Below are 21,155 nucleotides of genomic sequence, written 5' to 3'. Positions count from 1 at the left end.
CCAGAAACTGAGTGTTGTGCAGAGGGCATAGAGCATGCAGTATCACTGCTCCTTTCAATGCCATTGATGGGCTGCTTATGCTGTGGCCTCCCAGTGTGGAAAAAAAGCTGATGGCTTAACATTACCCATCCCTGTGGACGCAGGGGAGCTGTGTACATCTGTTCTGTGTTAGTTTGAAGGCTTCAGTTGTGAGTCGGTAAACAGATTAAAATTATAAATTGGAAGTGTGTTAATTAAAAAATAAACAGCAGGGAAGAGATCGGGGAGAAGAAACTCCACAAAGAGCACAGAGGACAAGAGATGTGCACTTTTAGAAAGTAGATTGGTGTGGTGAAAAACAGGTTTTCCATTACGAAACAGTATGATGTAATTTAAGGCCTAGATGTGAGCCTGCCCCCTTTTACACCACTCTTAGCTTGTCAAAAAATTAAAGAGAGAACATAATGTCACTCAAGTACCAAGTAAGTGCTCCTCTGCAATCAGACTGCCTGAATGGGCAATTTATCTGAGAATTGACACTGTAACTGGTTTTCATTCTTTGAAAAATACTGCATGTTTCTTTCTGAATCGACTGCTTCCTGTTGTGATAATGGGGTGCTGGTGAATGAGGCTGTGGGTAGGGTAGGGGGCAGTTTTAGAAATGTAAAAATGGCTTTAATAATCTCAGCAGTACTTTAATGGAATATGGATAAAGATACTGTAACAAATTGGATATCTAACAACATTATTATAATGGTGTGAAAACTGAATGTAAAGTAGGTCATGCAAAGTCAACAGTGACCAAAGGAAGTTTAAATAAGCCTAGAGTGTTTTATAACCACTTTATTTATAACATTTGTTTAACAATTGCCTCATAGCAGTTTCAGACAACCCTTTCCTGTCGAGCATGCAGAATATTTCTACAGTATCTTGGAAAGTGGCAGCAATTAACATTTGTATAAATGGATAAATGAAAAAAATATTTCACAACTTCCCATTAGTTCTACTTCTTGTTGCAAACACACATGAATCACAGTAAGAGGGGGAAAAAACACCTGCCAATCACAAAATAATCCAGTGGCAATACTTCATGTTAACCTTTTGACTGACATAAGATTCTTCCTTCTACCTCATGCTCAGAAGCTGTGATTTTAATTTGCCATTGATGGGTGGGTCAAAGTTTTGGATTTGATCCCAGCCTAACATAACAATGGACAGGACGGCTAGTGAAGAGAGGTAATCATGCTTAGATCAAGGGAATACTCTACTGGAACAAAGAAAAAGTACCCTGCGAAGATGACAGATGAATGCAAAAGGTTTGCAGGAACAAGGAAGAGTGGGATAGCAAAGGCAGACCTTTGGGGAGAACCTACACAAGACTTTCACCCAGCAGTGGGTCAAGAGGACCAAAAATGATGAGGAAATAATGACATGAGAGTGTACCCACTCAAAAAAAACAAAAACAGCTTTCAGAACATGATGTCAAGACATCCTTTTGTGCAAAGTGAATGTAGGAAATAAAATAACCATAATACTGCAGGTACATTTCAGCCTAACCTATCATATAAACTGTGAATCTCTTAATGTTAAATGTGAATCCTCTTTAGAAATAAAATACATTACTAAAACATTTATTTCTGGTATTTTTATTTCTATAAGGGCATACATGTATAACTGAAGTCATTTCATGAATGTTCCTTTGCAGTGCGAGCGAGTGGGGTGATGGAGGTTATGTATTATGCACTTTCTGTAATTAAACTATATGAAAACTTAATTTGATGTGCAATGCATTAATCATAATTTGAAAGTGTGCAGTAATTTCCAGATGAATAGCTACAGTAAATTAAGTAATGTAATAAGCTTTTGTAATGTTTTTATGTGCCTGAGACTGAGAAATGTGTGAATTAGCGATTAGTAAGAGGTAGTAAGTAAAGATCTAAGGTGCCATTGTTTGAAACATAAGAAACTCTTTCATTTAATAAACAGACAAACAAACAATTACAAAATGTTGTTTTCAAGTGTTATAAGCAAAATTAAAACAGCACATTAATGCACAGGAACTGTTTACTTAATATCAAAACAACAAAACTAAGCCCTATTTTGTAAACTCTTTTTAATAGTACCAGGCAACTGAGAATGTATTTGCCTTGGTCTCAATGTCTAAATATTAAAGATATCAAACATTAAAAGCAATATCACAAGCAAAAATTGAAGCATTTTGTATTTTTCATTGCTATTTTCATCAAGAATCATCATTAGAAAGCATCTTCAAACACTAGGGCTTTCTCCACAAAGTTGCTTTTATTTTTCTTCTTCCTGGACAAGAACCTCATACTAACCAAAATCAGACAAACAAAAAACACAGACAGAATACAATTTTAGAGGAAGAACAAAGGCACAATATACTGTTTATATGAAGGGACTGTTCTGTCTCTAAGGATTTTCTATTCCAAACCCCACAGAGTTGCGTACCTCTGTACTTTGATACTGGAATGGTTACATAACACTGCTGCAATGCTTGAATTCACATCTCATCTTAAGACAGTAAAACAGGTATTTATGATGCTTAATTTCAGAACCCCCATAACTGCCTTCTCTGCCTCTGAGGAAGAAGAGCAGAGGTTAAGTAAAGGTATATGGTAGGGGAGCTTTATGGGGTTATCTTATCTTATTATACAAAATAATTGAGGGTTATCAAGACACAATATTCAAATGTATTTGGTGCTCACTCTGGGTTCATGTCTGGAGATAGGTCTGCTTTATTTAAACTCTCTAACACAGCTCCTGCCATAACCAAAGGATTGCAAGACAGCTTCTATGAATAGCCAAGCAAAACTACCTCTTGTCTCCAGCAGAAAGCCTGTGTCGTGGGGTGGGGAACATGGAAGTGAATCTCACAAACAGCAACCATCCTGAGAACTCCTAGATTGGGGGGAACATAAATAATCTCTTCACTGATCTGGGGAATGAAGAGAAAGCCCATGGATTTAAAAGACACCCACATAGGGCAGCTGTCACAGCTGTGGAGTACAGGTGCATGTACAGTGCAGAAGGTCTTTTAAGAATTCAAGTATGTACTGCATTCAAGCTTTACTTACTTACACTTAGTATACATGTAATATATTAAAGTTATGACAGCACTCATAAGGTATGCATTTTGTTTTATTTTTTTATTAACCCCAGAGTTCACAATCCTGACTCGCATCATAAACAAATAGATTTCTAGCCCTAAAATGTGGAAATCCTACTTTAAGAAAGAACATTGATTTATTTTGGAATTATGAGAGCAGTTTAGCCCTTGAGAGTTCCACTTAAGTGGAGTGCTCCCCCAACGTTTGAGCGTGTCAGTCTTTACATAGATAAGGTGTGAAGTGGCTGGCTGTCTCTTATGAACAAGGCAACACTAGATAGACAGGAGTTCACCTTTAGTCTACCATGTTTATTATTAAACTGTCACTGCATAGATTTGCCAGGATTTCTGTTTACAAAATTGATAAATAATGCTTGAGAATTAAGAACTCCAAATGGTTTGCATAGGATAACACACAGATGTAGGTTAATTTACCTGCCAATGCCAATCATTGTGGGAATGATGCATTAAGCATTTTTCACAGCCTAAATAAAGTTCTATTTCCCTTTTGCTCTGTAATTAGGATATTAGTGCTACTGGCTTCATAGATACATGCCATTGATTAGCATTGGTATCATACAGAACGGTGATTACAGAAGCACAACAAGCCATTTTTCCTAAGGGTTACAGGGCTGCCGGCACAAGCGCAATTGGACATCAATCAGCCACCTCTCAGTGAGAATGTAAAGCAGGTTAAACCCACCATTTATGTCCAAAAGCAATGTATCAGTGCTACAAAGAAAGTGCCTCTTTTTAGGTATCGATTAAGAAGGAGAAGATACTGCAAATTGATCATTCATTGTCTGTCAGGGCAACATTGCTGAATTGTAATGTCCACTTATTGTGGGGGGGGTGGAGTGTCAAGGGAATACAGAATGGAGAGGACGGTACGGCTTAAGAAGCTTTTCTGTGAAATCAGTCTGTATTTCACAAGATGGACACTAGCCAAGTTTTCAAGTTTTCTGGATGAAATGTATAGACTGACAAATTGCCCCTTGGGGGTTAACCTGAAGTGAAAGAGAGCATAATCAATTTACATGTTGCTATCATATGTAGCTCCTCGTCAAACTCAAAAAGAACAGAAAAATATATCATATAATTATTTTCATACCATCTCAGTCTAAGCCGAGGGTGCAGGCCAGTAATGCTGTAAGAGCCTTAAGGACCAGTCTTGCTAATGTTGCCAAGCACTTTTGCTTTCAAGTCCCTGGTTTGAAGTGTTTTATTATTATTACTTTTTTTTACCACATTTAGGTTTAAATGTTGAGGGGCTCAAAACAACAACAAAAAACCACCCTTTATAAATGTGACATGCAGAATATGGTTTCTATAGCAGTTGTTAAACAGTCACAGCGTTTGCAATGTTTTAAGATCATTTCCTGACACTATACTGTTGTCCATAACATCACAACAAAAATGTTTCATAATGAATGATCTATGGTATGATTCTTTAACAGTTGAGAGAGGCTTAGCCTTTTTCTTTGTATATTTAAATAGCCATATAATAGCCACCAATAGTACATCTCAGAACAGGGACCGAATCATTTTGTATTGAAAGAGTCAGGTGTTGTCAGATATAAGGCTAACATTGCCTTCGGGACCACATTATTCAAGCTGCTTCAAAAGTCAACTCGGAAATGGATTAAGCAGACCTGACAACCAAAACAGAAGTCAGGTGCAAAAGAGGATGTGAAATAACACAGAGAAATGTCAGCTGCCAATGTAAAACAATTTAAGAACCAGAAAAATACAAAATTTGTAAGCATCAGCTCCTCCCATTTCAACCTCGTCATGCTTACTTCAAAGGTTGTGCAAACAGGGCCCAATGTGTTTTAGTGACAGCAGCACTGTTCCTTTGCTTTGATGCTCCTGACAGGTACAGTGTCTCTATGAGCTTCAAAGAACAAACTACCTCAGAACAAACCTGGTGAAAAACAACAAGAAAAGATCAATGCTTAAAATAAGTTGCTGGAGGTAGAATAAATGCATTTTAGGGCCTTAAAGTTCCTAATGTTCACTTCCCTTTTAAAAACTTCCTGTATTTTACAATGGTAGAACCACTGTAAAGTGAAATCATATTAAAGAAGGGAAAGGTGTAGTCAGTCTCGATACAGACCATTCAAAACCATGGCACGGCAAAGCAAAGGGTTTAAATAAGTGACTCCCATAAGGAGATCATTGTAAAACACTGACCAGAAAATGTGGGGTAATTCAATATTTGGGAGGTATATTTTGGGAGGATATGTATTGGATTTAGTTAGAATCATGCCTTTCTGAACCTCTTTGCTTGCATTTTCATTTAGTAATAATGATTTAGTGAAATCTACTTCTGAATCCATTTTACAAGAAATTCATTTATATTTTAAAGAATTTTAAAAAGCTACTGGATGTCAAAACCATCCAATTCAATCTGACTTTCAGTTAAGTATGCATGTTACGACCCCAAGTGGCTGATGTAAGGGGATAAGAGTACGTAACATAAAACACAAATGCAGTAGTGGGAGAGTGAAGGAAGTGCAAAAACCAACACAATATCAATAATATATATATATATATATATATATATATATGAAGGGTTTATTTACAATGGGGAGGGGAGTATGTACAAGTATGTACAGTATACAAAAACACGTGATGATAATGATACAAATAATGAACAAAAGAGTAAACCACTACCTGACTTGGATTTGTAGGACGACCCTAACTAGCTACACTAACTAAACTATCTAAACCTAACAACTAGTACAGAGGGGTGATCACCGCCCCTACCTAAATACATAATGTGCTAGACAACATACATCCCTACGTGTCCCCGTGTAAACCCATGGGTGTCTCACCTATCTACCCGTTCTCAAATTCAGGGGGGTGGGGAAGACACAAGTTGGACTAAGGACATTTACGTGAAGGGTATGGTAGTTATACACGAGAAAGGCTCGGAGAATATTATTGCTGATGCCCTTTCTTATGACGGATGTCTACATTGTAATTCTGAACAATGAGGGACCAGCGCATAAGACGCTGATTTTGGTTGTACATGCGCTGCAGGAAAACCAAGGGATTGTGATCAGTGTATACAACAATCGGCAGAGCACTGGAACCATTATAAACTTCAAAGAACTGCAACGCTAATAATAATGCTAATGCTTCCTGCTCGATTGTGGAGTAATTGACTTGGGACTTATTGAATTTCCGTGAGAAATAACACACAGGGTGATCAACACCATCACCACCCCCCTGTAACAGGACAGCACCTGCTCCTCGAGCACTCGCATCCACCTCCAACTGCTCAAAGGCATGCTGGCATTCATCGGACCAAACAAATGCAGATGAGGGACTAAGGAGACTGGTGAGTGGAGCGACTACCGCAGAAAAGTTTCTACAAAAACTACGATGGTAGCCCGCCATGCCTAGAAAACGCCACAACTCGCGCCGGGTCGTGGGCGTGGGGAAGGAGACAATAGCAGATACCTTGGCGTCCAGTGGACGCACCTGACCATGGCCAACCTGTTTGCCAAGGTAGGAAACCGTAGCTTTTCCAAATTCACATTTAGCCAGGTTGAGTGTTAATGACGCCTGGGCTAAACTCTCAAATACAACTCGTAACGTCATGATATGAGACGACCAGTCGGATGAATAAACAACTAAGTCATCCAGATATGCATCACAGTGTGGAATGTCAGACAAGATTCAATTCACCAAACGCTGAAAAGTGGCAGGAGCGTTGCGCATGCCGAAGGACATGACAGAGTACTGCAGAAAGTCATCTGGGGTCACGAAAGCAGAGATCTCGGAGGCACGAGGGGTTAATGGTACTTGCCAGTAACCTTTCAGGCAACCTTACTTACTGACAAAGATGGCGGAGCCAACCTTATCTATGCAATCATCTAATCTTGGTAACGGGAACGAATCTGGGACAGTCACGGCATTCAAGTACAAAATCGGAAGGTACCGTTGTGTCAACCACAGAGGCTGGGACAGCAGAGCAGACATCGGGCTCTACAATCTTCTCTGACGACTTTACTGGAGGGGTCAGTCTCGAGTGATATAACTTTAACATGTTAATGTGGCACACTCGAGACTGGCCTCTGCGGTCGGGAGTTCGAACCACATAATCAGTGTCACTTAACTTTTTATCAACCAGGTATGGACTTGAAAACCGGGTAGAGAGGGAGGACCCTGGAATAGGCAACAAAACCAGAACCTGGTCACCTGGCTGTAGAGAACGTGTGACAGCGTGCTCATCATAGTGACGCTTCATTTTCCTCTGTGAATAGGAAAGGGAGTCTCTTTCTAGAGCGCACGCCTTGTGTAACCACTCACGAAAACGACTAACATAATCCAGCACATTTGTGGGTGTGGAGGAGTCAGTGGTCAGTAACTCGAACACTGTGACCGAAGACTAAATCCGCAGGACTAAAACCCAGCGACTCTTGCACTGTTTCACGTATAGCGAACAATGCAAGGGGAACACCTTCATCCCATTCTCTCTCTGACTCGAGGCAAAATTTGCGCAGCATAGATTGAAGTGTTTGATGCCAGCGCTCTAGCGCACCTTGTGATTCCGGATGATATGCACTAGAGACACGGTGTACAATGGAGAGGGACTGTAAAACCTGCTTGAACACGTTAGAGAGAAAATGTGTGCCTTGGTCTGTTTGTACAATTTTCGGGAGCCCAAATGTAGAAAATAACTTGATTAGGGCTTTTACAACAGACTGAGCTGTAATTCTGCGTAGTGGAATAGCCTCGGGATATCTGGTAGCAATACACATAATTGTAAGCAAAAACTGGTTGCCAGACTTCGATTTTGGTAACGGTCCTACACAGTCCACCAATACATGCTCAGATGGTTCCCCCAGGACAGGGATTGGACATAGAGGAGAAGGAGGAATTACCTGGTTAGGTTTACCGACAGTTTGACATATATGACATGTACGGCAGAACTGTGCCACATCTGCCTTCAACCCTGGCCAAAAGAAATGCCGAAGAACCCGGTCATATGTTTTCGTGATCCCTAAATGACCAGACCACGGGTAATAATGAGCAAGTGACAAAACATGCTGACGATAAGAAGTGGGGACAACGATTTGATACACCGCACCCGAATCACTATCTCCAATGACGCGGGTCCACTTACGCATTAGGAGACCGTCATCAACAAAATAAGTCACGTTTTCCTTGATAACTCCCTCTGGAGCAACAGCGGCAGAAAAACACTTAGTAAGGCTGGAATCCGCCTGCTGTGAGACAACAAGCTGTTCACGGGTGACAGCACACGCTGGAAACACACTGGGGAAGCTCTGGGCCAAATCATCTGACAATCCAACACTTCCAATACAGGCAGCACTTTACCTCCAGCAATATCATTCCCCAATATGAAGGTGACACCTTGCACCGGCAGTGTAGGCCGCACCCCCACTTTGAAAATTCCGCTAACCAAGTCGGACTTGAAATGTACACGGTGTAGAGGAGCTGACACAAAACCCATCTCAATGCCCTGAACCAACACACTCGCCCCACAGAACGAGTCATCGGAGAAGGGCAAGAGATCAGACCCTATAAATGATTGCGCGGCACCAGTGTCTCTCAGAATGCGAACAGGTCGCTGATCTTCCTGATCGCCAGTCAATGACACTAGGCCATCCAAAATGAACGGTTTGTAACTGAGATCTGGTGAATCAGAAATACACGTAACCTCAGGCATAACTGTCGTGGGGCGAGAAATGGTCTTAATCAAGCCCACTGCTTTTGGTGGACAGGAAGGTGGCTGCGATTTGCGTTTCAGGGCTGGGCAATTGGCAACAATATGGCCCAACTGGTGACAATAAAAACACTCCCGCTCCTCTCTCTCATGGGGAAGACCCACTGAGGGACGACCGACCGGAGCCGGGAGTAGAGGTAAACCCTCTACGGGACGATACAAAAACACTTTTCTGTGTTAATACAAACTTGTCAGCTAACACAGCTGCTTGTGCAAATGATGCTACCTTTTGTTCATTTAGATAAGTAACCAAACGGTCAGGTAAGCCATTTTTAAATTCCTCCAGTAACACTAACTCTCGGAGTGAAACCACATCAGTAGCCTTACTGGCAGTGCACCATCTGTCAAACAGGTTTTTTTTTTTCCCTAGCAAACTCCACAAAAGTCCGGTTAGGAGACTTCTTGAGGTCCCTAAACCTTTGTCTGTAAGCCTCATTTACAAGCTCATAAGCACGGAGCACTGTAGCCTTAACAGTGTCATAACACAAGCTGTCCTCCAGAGAGAGGGCAGACATCACCTCCTGCTCTTTCCCAGACAACTTGCACTGCAGCAAAAGAGGCCACGTGTCTTTAGGCCATCGCAGGTAAACTGCAATGCGCTCGAATGCACCGAAATAGGAATCGACTTCTGTTTCACGGAACTGGGGAACTAAAGCGATTTGTTTACTTACATCAAAGGTGTCAGCGGGATGAGCTGGTGGAGAAGACCCAGGACAGGCCACCGGAGAAAGTGCCCGCCCCGCATTGCCGGCTGCGTGGGACGTCGCCTCCAGTTCAAGCTCCCGCAGCTGTACCTCTTTCTCTGCCTCGATTTCCATCCTGCGGATCTCCAGCCGCAGATTATGTTCAGCCTGCCGTTCCCTGTCCTGCGCATCTAGATGAAGACATGCCAGACGGATCTTAAGTCTACCTCTCGCCGCGGACCCAGAAAACCCAAGGGAGAGTGGGTCAAAGCGTGGCATTGTAACCGGAGCCTTGGCCTCTACGGCAGCGTATGCCTCCGCATCCAGACCGGGCACGGGCCGCGCCGCGCTGCCGGGGCCGCCATGCGCATCACCGGGGTGACCGGGGCAGGGGCAGGATCAGGGACACGATCAGGGACACGGGCAGGATCAGGGACACGATCAGGGACACGGGCAGGATCAGGGACACGATCAGGGACACGATCAGGGACACGGGCAGGATCAGGGACACGGGCAGGGACACGGGCAGGATCAGGGACACGATCAGGGACACGATCAGGGACACGGGCAGGATCAGGGACACGGGCAGGATCAGGGACACGATCAGGGACACGGGCAGGATCAGGGACACGGGCAGGATCAGGGACACGATCAGGGACACGGGCAGGATCAGGGACACGGGCAGGATCAGGGACACGATCAGGGACACGGGCAGGATCAGGGACACGATCAGGGACACGGGCAGGATCAGGGACACGATCAGGGACACGATCAGGGACACGGGCAGGATCAGGGACACGATCAGGGACACGGGCAGGATCAGGGACACGATGAGGGACACCGGCAGGATCAGGGACACGGGCAGGGACACGATCAGGGACACGGGCAGGATCAGGGACACGGGCAGGGACACGATCAGGGACACAGGCAGGATCAGGGACACGGGCAGGATCAGGGACACGATCAGGGACACGGGCAGGATCAGGGACACGATCAGGGACACGGGCAGGATCAGGGACACGATGAGGGACACCGGCAGGATCAGGGACACGGGCAGGGACACGATCAGGGACACGGGCAGGATCAGGGACATGGGCAGGATCAGGGACATGGGCAGGGACACAATCAGGGACACAGGCAGGATCAGGGACACGATCAGGGACACGGGCAGGATCAGGGACACGATCAGGGACACGGGCAGGGACACGGGCAGGATCAGGGACACGGGCAGGATCAGGCAACACCGGAGGCACAACGAGCACTTGCCTTCCACCAACTTATCCATGACGATCTGTCTAAGCTGTGCTTTAACAATGTTCCTCGGAACTTGAAACAGAAGTGATCCGCTATAGCATATAAATCAGCGACACACATCAAGCTGATCCAGAGACAGGACACTCAGAAAAGCACTTAAATCAAAACTGGCCATAATTGTGACAGAATACACCGCAAAAACCAATACCAATAATATAAACACACCACCTGCACAGCACAGCACAACACCCACACAAACACCACCACTATTTGCGTGCAACTACGGGCAAGAATAAAACTCCCGGACGAGCCCCCAATTATGTTACGACCCCAAGTGGCTGATGTAAGGGGATAAGAGTACGTAACATAAAACACAAATGCAGTAGTGGGAGAGTGAAGGGAGTGCAAAAACCAACACAATATCAATAAGATATATGAAGGGTTTATTTTCAATGGGGAGGGGAGTATGTACAAGTATGTACAGTATACAAAAACACGTGATGATAATGATACAAATAATGAACAAAAGAGTAAACCACTACCTGACTTGGATTTGTAGGACGACCCTAACTAGCTACACTAACTAAACTATCTAAACCTAACAACTAGTACAGAGGGGTGATCACCGCCCCTACCTAAATACCTCATGTGCTAGACAACATACATCCCTACGTGTAAGCGTGTGAACCCATGGGTGTCTCACCTATCTACCCGTTCTCCGCTGAACAGAGCACAATACACAGTACAATGTAAACGGAAACAAAACAGAGAAGAAACGGTGGATATTTACACAAGGAAAAACAATCAATCACAAAGGTATTTTACACAAACAGACAGGGCAGCACCACGAAATGGCGTTTGCAATCGGTAGTCTCCCGTAATGGAGGAATGAGGGGTATTTAAGCAGTAGTTGGAGACATCTGATTGGACAGGAACAGCACGGAACAGCGGAGTTGAGTGACGGGGACGAGAGCCAATCACAGCGGGACACCTGCGTACAATAGGGATATGAGGAGAACAGACAGCACACGCACGTAACAGTATTATAGACTACAAACCCCAATTTAGATTTAAATATTATTAATTCATTAATCCTTTTCAAATCTGCAGTGGTCCCTCCAGAAGTTCACTCTCTGTCTGTCAGTCCTTGGTGAAGTGGATTGGCTTCTCATGGCTCTTGTTTGAATTTATAAATGCTTTGTCTTGAAGAGCAGTACAGAGAGCTATGTCACCCTGCCTTCTGAAAAGCTGCCTCGAGGTGATAGGAATATCAAGAACATGCTGAAGGTTCGCCCAATTTAAATTCTGCATTATACATGTAGACTTGCTCATACATAAACACAAGCAACGTGGCCTATCTCTGTTCAGCACATTTTTCTCCAAATATGCACTTAAAACTATTGAAGTTTAACTTGTGATATAATGAAGTGTCAAGAGTACAGCACTACTTTATAGTGCCTACTGTGGAAGATCAGATCATATGCAGCTTTTGATTACATGCTCGATATTCAAATCAGTAACAGTACTCACCTGTTCGACCTGATGTCACTGCTAGACTATGAAGAATTCTCCAAAAAGGGGACTGGTCTTTTGGTATGGCAGGATTTTCACATGTTTGAGGCTGTGTGGATCAGTTGCTCGGAGATCTTAGATTGTACTGTAATCTTTATCTCAACACATTTTCACTGTGTAACCGACACTTACGCATCCCAGGTTGTTTCTTTGATGAGATGTGTAGCACTTTAAAGGCAGTGAAGGAGATTCATAAGGTGAAGGAGAATTCCTATTTTAAGGTTAACTTTTCGAAGTCCTCAACAGCTGTTTCCAAACACTTGCAGCACCAAGCAATGGCAGAGGCTCCCACATCAAAAATAACCCTAAGGTGCCCAAGAGATAATATCTTGAATCATTCAACAAAGGTTATTATACTTTATAAGAGATATCAATTCTGTTTTTTTGACAACGTCTTGAAATCCACCGCTTAACAGGTTGCAAGATCAAAAGAGCCTGGCTGTGACAGCAAATGATGAACGGGCTTCTCAAAAGAAGGGAAAATGATGTCTCAAAAGAGCAAATTGAAACTGGCATGGTAATTTAGATGAAATCGACTCCATATGTGATTACACATTCAAATACTCTCTCTGCCATCCACATCAGCGGGGAGGGCCAAGAAAAACACAGGCAGAACCACAGAGTACATATTTAACTGTGAGGTTGCAATGTTGTAATAGAATGTCCCATGCTTTATATAAATACACTGTGTACTGGTAGGACAGTGTCTAGAATCTCATCCATTGTTGCAAGTTTATATAGTATGTGACAGAGCCAACAAACAGTACCACAATACTATTTAAAGGCAGATGATACAACATTGCCTATATAAGGTTTTTAATGGAAACTACTAGGGCTTTACATAATTGGTAAGTGTACTAGGACTAGGGAACACTGCAAACACTATCCAGTCTAACAGGCATGTGCACAAGTGGGGGTGTACTGCCCTGCCACTCAGAAAGTATCCTCCTCAAACACATCAAACTTAAAGAGCTGTGATTTACCACTGTTTTCAAATGAGATATATTGAAGTGTAATCTTTTAAAGAACCATTAGAAGCTGTGTGCTGTGATGTGAAGTACTGTGATTGTTTATTTATATGTTGTGGTTTTGTTTGCATTGTTTCTTTCCAAGGAATACTTATTGCACTGAACATCTGCTGTGGCCATATTTTTCAGAGTATAATTCACATCACTGGGAGACTGCGTACAGTTATTTTAAAAATACATATTTTATAAATGTACATATTTACACAATTCAATTTAATATACACAATGGTGCAAATAGTAAGAACAGTCCGCATTTTAGATTGCTAGATGGTTCCAGAGTTTTGTGGATGAAATAGTATACTGATGAAAGAGAGATCCTGTCCGCACACTGTACTTTCAAAGAAAAAGAGTCATCTTTATTTCTTTTTAAATACAGTGTGCGGACAGGATCTCTCTTTCCTCATCAATTGTTTTCCATCACGCACCTGCAATATAGGATTTGTTGCTTCTGAAATATTTGACTCTGCAGATCTTGAGCGCAGCTATTTTCTGTTTTTGAAATAGGATGCTACCACAAATCTGTTAAGCATTAAATGTGTCGATGAAGGCCAATTGATTATGGAAGACATGTGAAAATGTCCCAGCCTCAGGTCATTCATTTTTTTAATGATAATTAAAGATAGTAGAAAGAAAATCAAAACATGACATGATTCATGACACTATGTTCCCATTCGTGTCTTATGTCTGATGAGCAGGTTAACTGATTCATTTCTTTTAAAAAGTCTTCTAATACTTTCAACCTTTAATGATTGCTTATCATGCTTCCACTGCCTGAGCTTTGAAGGTCTGAAATGAGGCCCCAAGGCAATACAATTGGAGACATCTGTAGGAAAATGGTACCAGTTTGTTGTTCTGAATTATAAGTGCATGTTGAACAGCTCTGAAATAATGACTGTGGACTCACAAAAGCCTTCCAGGTCACATACTCTAGCACATACTATATACTTCATCTCATCCATTTGCATTTTCTATTGTAAGGTATTTGCATTGTTGCATGAGGTAGAGAGGTGCAGGCTACTATGTTTGGGCTGGGGTAGGATTCAACACTGGTCTATACTACACCCATATCTATGCAACCCCTTTGAAACTAAAACACACATATTTCAGAGAAAAAGCAAGGTTGTAAAGGAAAACTGAATTTGCGATATACAGTGGCATCATTGCATTTGTTCCTCAGAAATTAACCTCTGGCATTTGTCCTGGAAGAAATCCCTGAAATACAGAACCTGTTCAATGTCAGAGCTCTCCCAACAAGATTTCATTTTTGAGTGTTAAAACTGCCAGCAGGTGTTACCTTGAATGTGTTTGAATAAGCAAGTCTAAATAGGATTTAATCCACAGTGACTCACAAGGCAATCAAAGCTATATTGAAATAAAAAATTCTTTTAAATTAATAAATATGTTTTAAAGTCTACAAAGTGCTTCAGTGCATGCTGGTTTGGTATTATTGCTCCCACATTTAATTTGAAATCCGTGGAGGCTGAGTAAGAAAGAGAGGGCAGTTATGTAAAACCTCTGCATTGTGTGTAATCAGAACCCTTCATTACAAATTACAAAGTGCATATTTAATGTTTAGTGCTTCTTAGTCCCTTCTCTTTTTCCGTCCCCAATCAAACACCCAAAGTGGATAAGTTTAAGTTAGAAATAATAATAAATCAGGTAAATTTCATGTTAAGCAAATCTCAGTTCAGTCATCGTTCATTTTTTCAAATGGGATTAATAGTCATTAAACAGAAAGTACAAGAGTAGAATACAGAGTTGCAATATTATTATTATTATTATTATTATTATTATTATTATTATTATTATTATATAAATTACAATTATAGTACATTTAACAGCTGAAACATACAAGGGTGTAATAACCCTTCAGAATCTGACCATTTGCTCTTTAAATTGATAGTCAAGTATTTTACTGCACTGCCATAATCAAGAAAGTGTATGGCTTTTTCATATAATTATAAAAATGAAATAAGAAACATAATCAAAATACAACTTTTCACAGCACTTAAGCACTGTAAAGTTTACTAGAAACATTTTCATGTTATGTACTAAGTACTACCTTGTTTTATGTATTGTGGTTTGTGGTATAAATTATTCCACATGACTAATTTTACTTATATTCCTATATTCCATGCTATAAATAAATAGGCAGGATAAATTAATCACAATTTAAAGAACATTTAACTTGAATTCTATGTATCACTGTTTTTTATCCCATTCACGTTACGCTTTGAGGAAATCTATAAAGTATGATTGGCATTACAAAAAAAAATATATATATATATTATCTGTTCAGTTCAGTGCTATAGCTGTGTTATATATGTTGAAGGTACAGTTCTATTCTGGTAAGACCTTTTACATCTACCTTAATTGGTTCTCTGAAATGGACAGGAAAACATGTTGAAGCATCTGTTTTAATTTCTTATGTCTTATTCTCTTTGATTAGTACCCATGCTGCAATGTACTTGCATCAGCAACCCACCCAGCTTCTCAGAAAATGATTCGCATCTGACCCAACACAACACCCAAAACTCAATACTGAACATGCCTCTCACATCTGGACTCAGTTCTGAAGCTGATGGGCTTAAACTGTAAATCACATTAAAGAAATCAAGACAAAGACCATTTTTCCCCATCTTGGATGGCAACTGATCAATCCAACACTGAGCTCTGTGAACAAGCAAGGACTCTTGAAATATTCCCTGATCTGAATAATAATTGCTTTCACATGGTATTTATTCATGAAGTGCCCAATAAACACTAAGCAGTCCAAATTGTCTCGATCATCATCACCTACTTGTGCAAATTAACATATATTGGCCTGTGTTGCTTGTTGCATGATCAACATTTGATCTTACCTTCAGGTGTCAGTATATCCCTCCAACATAAAAACCTTTCTAAATGGTAACTAAACATCTTGTTACGACAGCATATTTATAGCAATTTATAATGATGGATGTACATGGTATAGTAAAAGTTCTGTTTGAACAGTTACATTACACGTAGGTATTATGCACACAATTTGGAATAAACTTTAACATAATATCCTGTCAAACCCCTTTAATCATCACTTTCTTTGTTCAAGTACAAAATCAGTAATAAAGGGATGAAAATCACTGATGCATCCATCAAAGGTATTTTTGACATCCGGGTCACTTTACACAGGAAACTGATGAGGCTAGGGTTTTAATAATGCTTTGGTTGCATTATTCAAATATAAGCTTTGAACTTATGATCTTCTGCAGGAAGTTGTTTCATCTTTCAGAACTGCAATGCCATTCAGTTGAACGGTTGGCCATAGTTAACCATACAGACAAATGGTCACTTAGTTGAATTTTGTAAGGTAGTACAGAAGTAACACAACCTTATGTTTTGCAGTAGTTTGGCTTAATTATTTTTCTTGATCAGGGAAGTATACTTCTTAATATAGCACTTCCCAAATAATTATTGTTTTGTTTTTGAACCTTTTATTTTTGTGTGTAATTGTTCTTATAATAAAAAAAACAAAAAAACAAAAAGGATTAACAAACTTCATCAAAACAAAGCAAATATGAGGCATCAATTGAATAAACAATCTATATTTGTTCTGCATCTAATACACTTTATTGGACCTAATGAAGATGACTGAAAGGGTTTTAAGGAAAGAAACACGTACACATGTGCCTTTGCATGTTTATATAGCAAACTGGTTTCTATTTGATTAGATACTTCTGCATAATACTCAGATTTACTTGAAAATGTCTGGATGGATGGATGTCAACATCATCAAAACTCTTAGTAAATGGTTGTAGACATAAAAAACGTAGTATCCACGCTGGTTAAAAGCTGATGCTCAAAGTAGTTAATGTCCAGAATGGAGAATCTTCTGGAAGTTGGTTCTGTTAAGTGCGTTTTCATTGTATTTCACTGTCCACTTTTACAAATAAACAAAGGACTGTTGTTATTTTAATTACAGAAAAGTACTGCTTTAGAAAGAGCCCTTTTTCCATTTTGCCTTCTGGTTTTGACAAGCACCAATTAGACACTCTAACAATCCAGTCTCTTCTCAGCCAGGTGTGAATAAGGTCTATGAATGTTTATAATTTCCGCTCGGTGAATAAATACAGAATTGGAAATGTCTTGCTGACAGCGTCCACGTTCATATTCTATACCTTTGTCATTGAAGATTTTTGCACTTCATTCTCAAAGACACATGCAGTTGCACATGTACAGGGCAATGTGCTCAAAGGGACTCGTGTATCCAGGATGGGGGGAATGTGCTTTTGAAGCATTTTCACAATATGAACACATTTGTTTAGATGTACCAACATGAAAATAATGCATATGTGGATTTCATATGGAGAGGGATATGAGAGTAGTATTACATTCTGATCCTTTTTTCCTTTTAACCTTTCACCCCTTATTTCCAATTATACCTTAATTGTATTCACTGCAATGCTTTGAATATGTTAATAGTCAATAGGGACATTATTAGCCTGTGATTTGACCATGTCTGTTAAACCATGTAAGTCACCTTTAATAAATAAATAATAATTGAGGTTATACAATATGTCCTAGCTGACTTTCCCTTTGTGCAATATACATCTTATAAAACTATTTAGTCTAGTTTACTAGTTATATTTATCTTCAAGCTCCAAAATACCTTTATGAATTGAAGCTTCAGGTCATTATATGTTGTTGATTAAATGATACCACCATGTTTCAGTTAGCAAAGAACTCAATTAACCCTGTCTGGGGAAAAAAATAAAATAAAATAAACTGCTTGTATCCTATTGATCCTCAAAACTCTGATGCTCTGTAGAAGTTTATATATAGCCTATACAAATGCAGAACACAATTAAAGTGAAATCGAATTAATATATAGAGTACAGCTTTCATGGCTTTCCCATTGCCAAACAAGGGTGAACCACTAGTGTTTAGTTTAATTAGGTCCCCAAGAACTGTAGTAGCCTATCGGATGTTACGGCAACTTCTGAAAATGCCTGGAAAATGAAACAAATTAAGCTGTCACATTCGTGATAGAACACAGACAGGGAAAAAGAGTTAATACAGAATCAAAGGGAATTAACAAAATACAAGTAGGCTGGAAATGAAAGGAAAGCAAATGTGGGGAGGGGGGGGCATTTTCACACACATCCCTCCTCCCACCATATCCACTGAGAACTGAAAAGCTGTGAATATTGACATAAGAAAGTATGTGCTTTCAGGATCAAAGGAGACAAGTTTAATTCATAGATCCTCTACCCTTAGATTTAAAGAAAATACTTTAGGGTTTAACTAGTGAAGCTGGAAGTTCTTATAATTGCAAAATGAATTAATTTTCTATTGCCCTGTGTGTTATGTGGATGTTGAAGGCATATTTCCCAAGCAGTGATGTCTCTGTTATTTGCGTTACCTACCTCTCATGTGTACAGTTACTGAAAATGAACAAAGAAATGTAACTTCCAGTTTGGAAGTGACAATAAGGACATTAGTCACTTTTCTCTTTGATGTTTTATTTTATGATTTCCATTTCCATATACAAACTATACAATAAAAAAAAAGTTATAAAGGTTTTAACATTAAGGTGAGAATAAGATCAGTAATCCAATGATATAACATTATGATAAGCTCATATTAATACATCCCTTTTTTCCTTCATTACTAGTTATAATAATTTCCAAGTCCCATTTTATGTTTTTCTAGTTTCATGTTTCAAGTCATACTCACTGGACTTAACTCATGCTCTCCCATTTGCCATGCTAATGGGAAGCATGGTGCTGTGGTATGAATCAGCTGTGTCTAACAGAGTGCAGCAGCTCAGTGGGAACAGTTTATTCCAGCCCGTAAGAAATTAAATTAAATCATTAAACAGAAAATGTAGCTTTCATTTAAAAGGGTATTGTACCTAACTTCCTATTTAAATTAAATGTCATAGGTAAAATAGTAGTAGTAATAGTAAACATTGTCATTATTTCTGGATCAACCTGCATTTGCATCTGCCCACGGACCGCCTTGAGGACTGGCGTGGACCACTGGTGGTCCAGGGACCTCGTCTTGAGGACCACTGATATACATTGACAGTCAATCTGAACATCTGACTTACATCTGACCATAAAAAGAAAGAGCTTCAGAAAGTTTAATAACCATTTCAAAAGAGAATGCATGTGTGGATGTTTCACTGATATTTTATCTTAGCTACTATCAAAAAAACCCTATGAATACAAAATAATCAAAAATTGTTCTTCATTAACAAGGGAATTCTGTGATTAAAGTATGATGCTGAAGTACAGACTATTCACATTGCAGATTTCTATGCCATGTCTGAACTTATGATTTAGCTTATTTAGCTTTATAACAAGAAGGGATAGAAAAAGAAATGAATGTATCCAAGAACAAACTAATATATATGACATAACTGAAAGAATGAAAATGTTACAATGGCAATGGGCTGGACACATTGCAAGAAGAACAGATCAAAGATGGACAAAGGAAGTTATTGAATGGATCCCAAGAGATGAAAAAATACCTAGAAGACAACCACATAGAAGATGGGAAGCTGAAATCATACACTTTGCAGGCATGACATGGAAAAGAGAAGCCGTAGATCGAAGCAAGTGGAAACATCTTGGGGAAGCCTTCATCCAGCAGTGGATTAGTATAGGCTGGCTAATGGAGATGGTGATAATGATATATATATATATATGAGGCTAAATAGACTGCATTATTTTAAGCTGTCTCTACATAACCATTAATTCCTGGGATACTCTTTGTGGGATTAATTCTCGAGAATCAAAGTCTTCTGTAGCTCATTTACCAACAGCAGACATATTAGGCTATACATGTAAGGATAGCAATGATTATCCAGTTTTCTCCTTTGAATTTGCTTTGAGCACATTGCTATTCATCTAAGCATTGACTTCAACTTTCCTTTTGATTCATAGTAGAGGATGGGGGTTGAATCAATGCATTAGCCATGAAGAGCGTCTGCTAGCTAAGTACTACTGATTTGTTTGAAATTATGTAAATTATTGATGGCAGTAGGTGCTACTTTTAATTTCCCCACATGAATTCCCCACGTGTATCTGGCTGAGTTTGTTTATTTTTTTAAATAAGGAAATCATACTGTACCATTAGTATTAGATATAATTTTCCCCCTTTTCTAATTATTCATCCACTTAATTACTAAAAGTCCTACTTTGAAACCTGAAATGACAAAGAGCCCCTGAGCCCACACTGAGCCACGGAGATCCTCGAGTGCTTGGAGTGCTGGAGTCCTATGTGACAAGAGATCATCTCACCTGATGCATCACCTGCATTGCTTTGTTCTTTTAACCTCTGTGCTACTTCGGCTGCCTCTATATTCATATTTTTAACAGAGGAGACAATGTGCATGGGGAAAAAAGATAAGTCAACCCCGACTGCTATTCTGGAACAGTGATCTCATGCAATGGTAAGAGCTGCCTAGTGAGTGCACGTCTGCATGTGGGCTTTTCATCAGCGCATGTGTTCTTATTTCTCAGCACGTGTTCTGGTTTATGATGTGTTGTTTTGTTTGTCAAGTTTTGTCTGGAGTGCTGGAAACAAAGCAGAGAACACAGACGAGCATTTCAGTGCTTCTCTTCTTGCTTGTGCTCTAATCAGAGAGTTGTCCAATTGAGCTGTTCAAGACTCTTCTTTCCTCAACGTCTTTCTTATAATGAGCTAGTGCTACCCCCACCCCTGCTCTGCAGTCTGCAGGTTTTCTTATTAAGGTAAGTGGTCAA

The 21,155-nt window shown here is 40.1% G+C and overlaps 1 protein-coding gene across 1 annotated transcript; it reads right to left on the bottom strand.

Moving 5' to 3' along the window:
* Positions 1 to 9,923: 9,923 nt before the first annotated feature.
* LOC136747014 (hepatitis A virus cellular receptor 1-like) lies at positions 9,924 to 10,838 on the bottom strand. The gene has a single exon (XM_066699969.1). The coding sequence runs from the start codon at positions 10,836 to 10,838 to the stop codon at positions 9,924 to 9,926; it is 915 nt and encodes a 304-aa protein (XP_066556066.1).
* Between the last annotated feature and the right edge of the window lie 10,317 nt (positions 10,839 to 21,155).

Source organism: Amia ocellicauda, chromosome 3, assembly GCF_036373705.1.
Source record: "Amia ocellicauda isolate fAmiCal2 chromosome 3, fAmiCal2.hap1, whole genome shotgun sequence".
Lineage (NCBI taxonomy): Eukaryota > Metazoa > Chordata > Actinopteri > Amiiformes > Amiidae > Amia > Amia ocellicauda.
The sequence above is the reverse complement of the archived record's forward strand: the minus strand, read 5'-3'. Positions and strand labels throughout refer to the sequence as shown.

Bases quoted from the DNA above. Each gene is read 5' to 3' on its own strand.
- LOC136747014 (XM_066699969.1), bottom strand. From the start codon at position 10,838: ATGGATAAGTTGGTGGAAGGCAAGTGCTCGTTGTGCCTCCGGTGTTGC.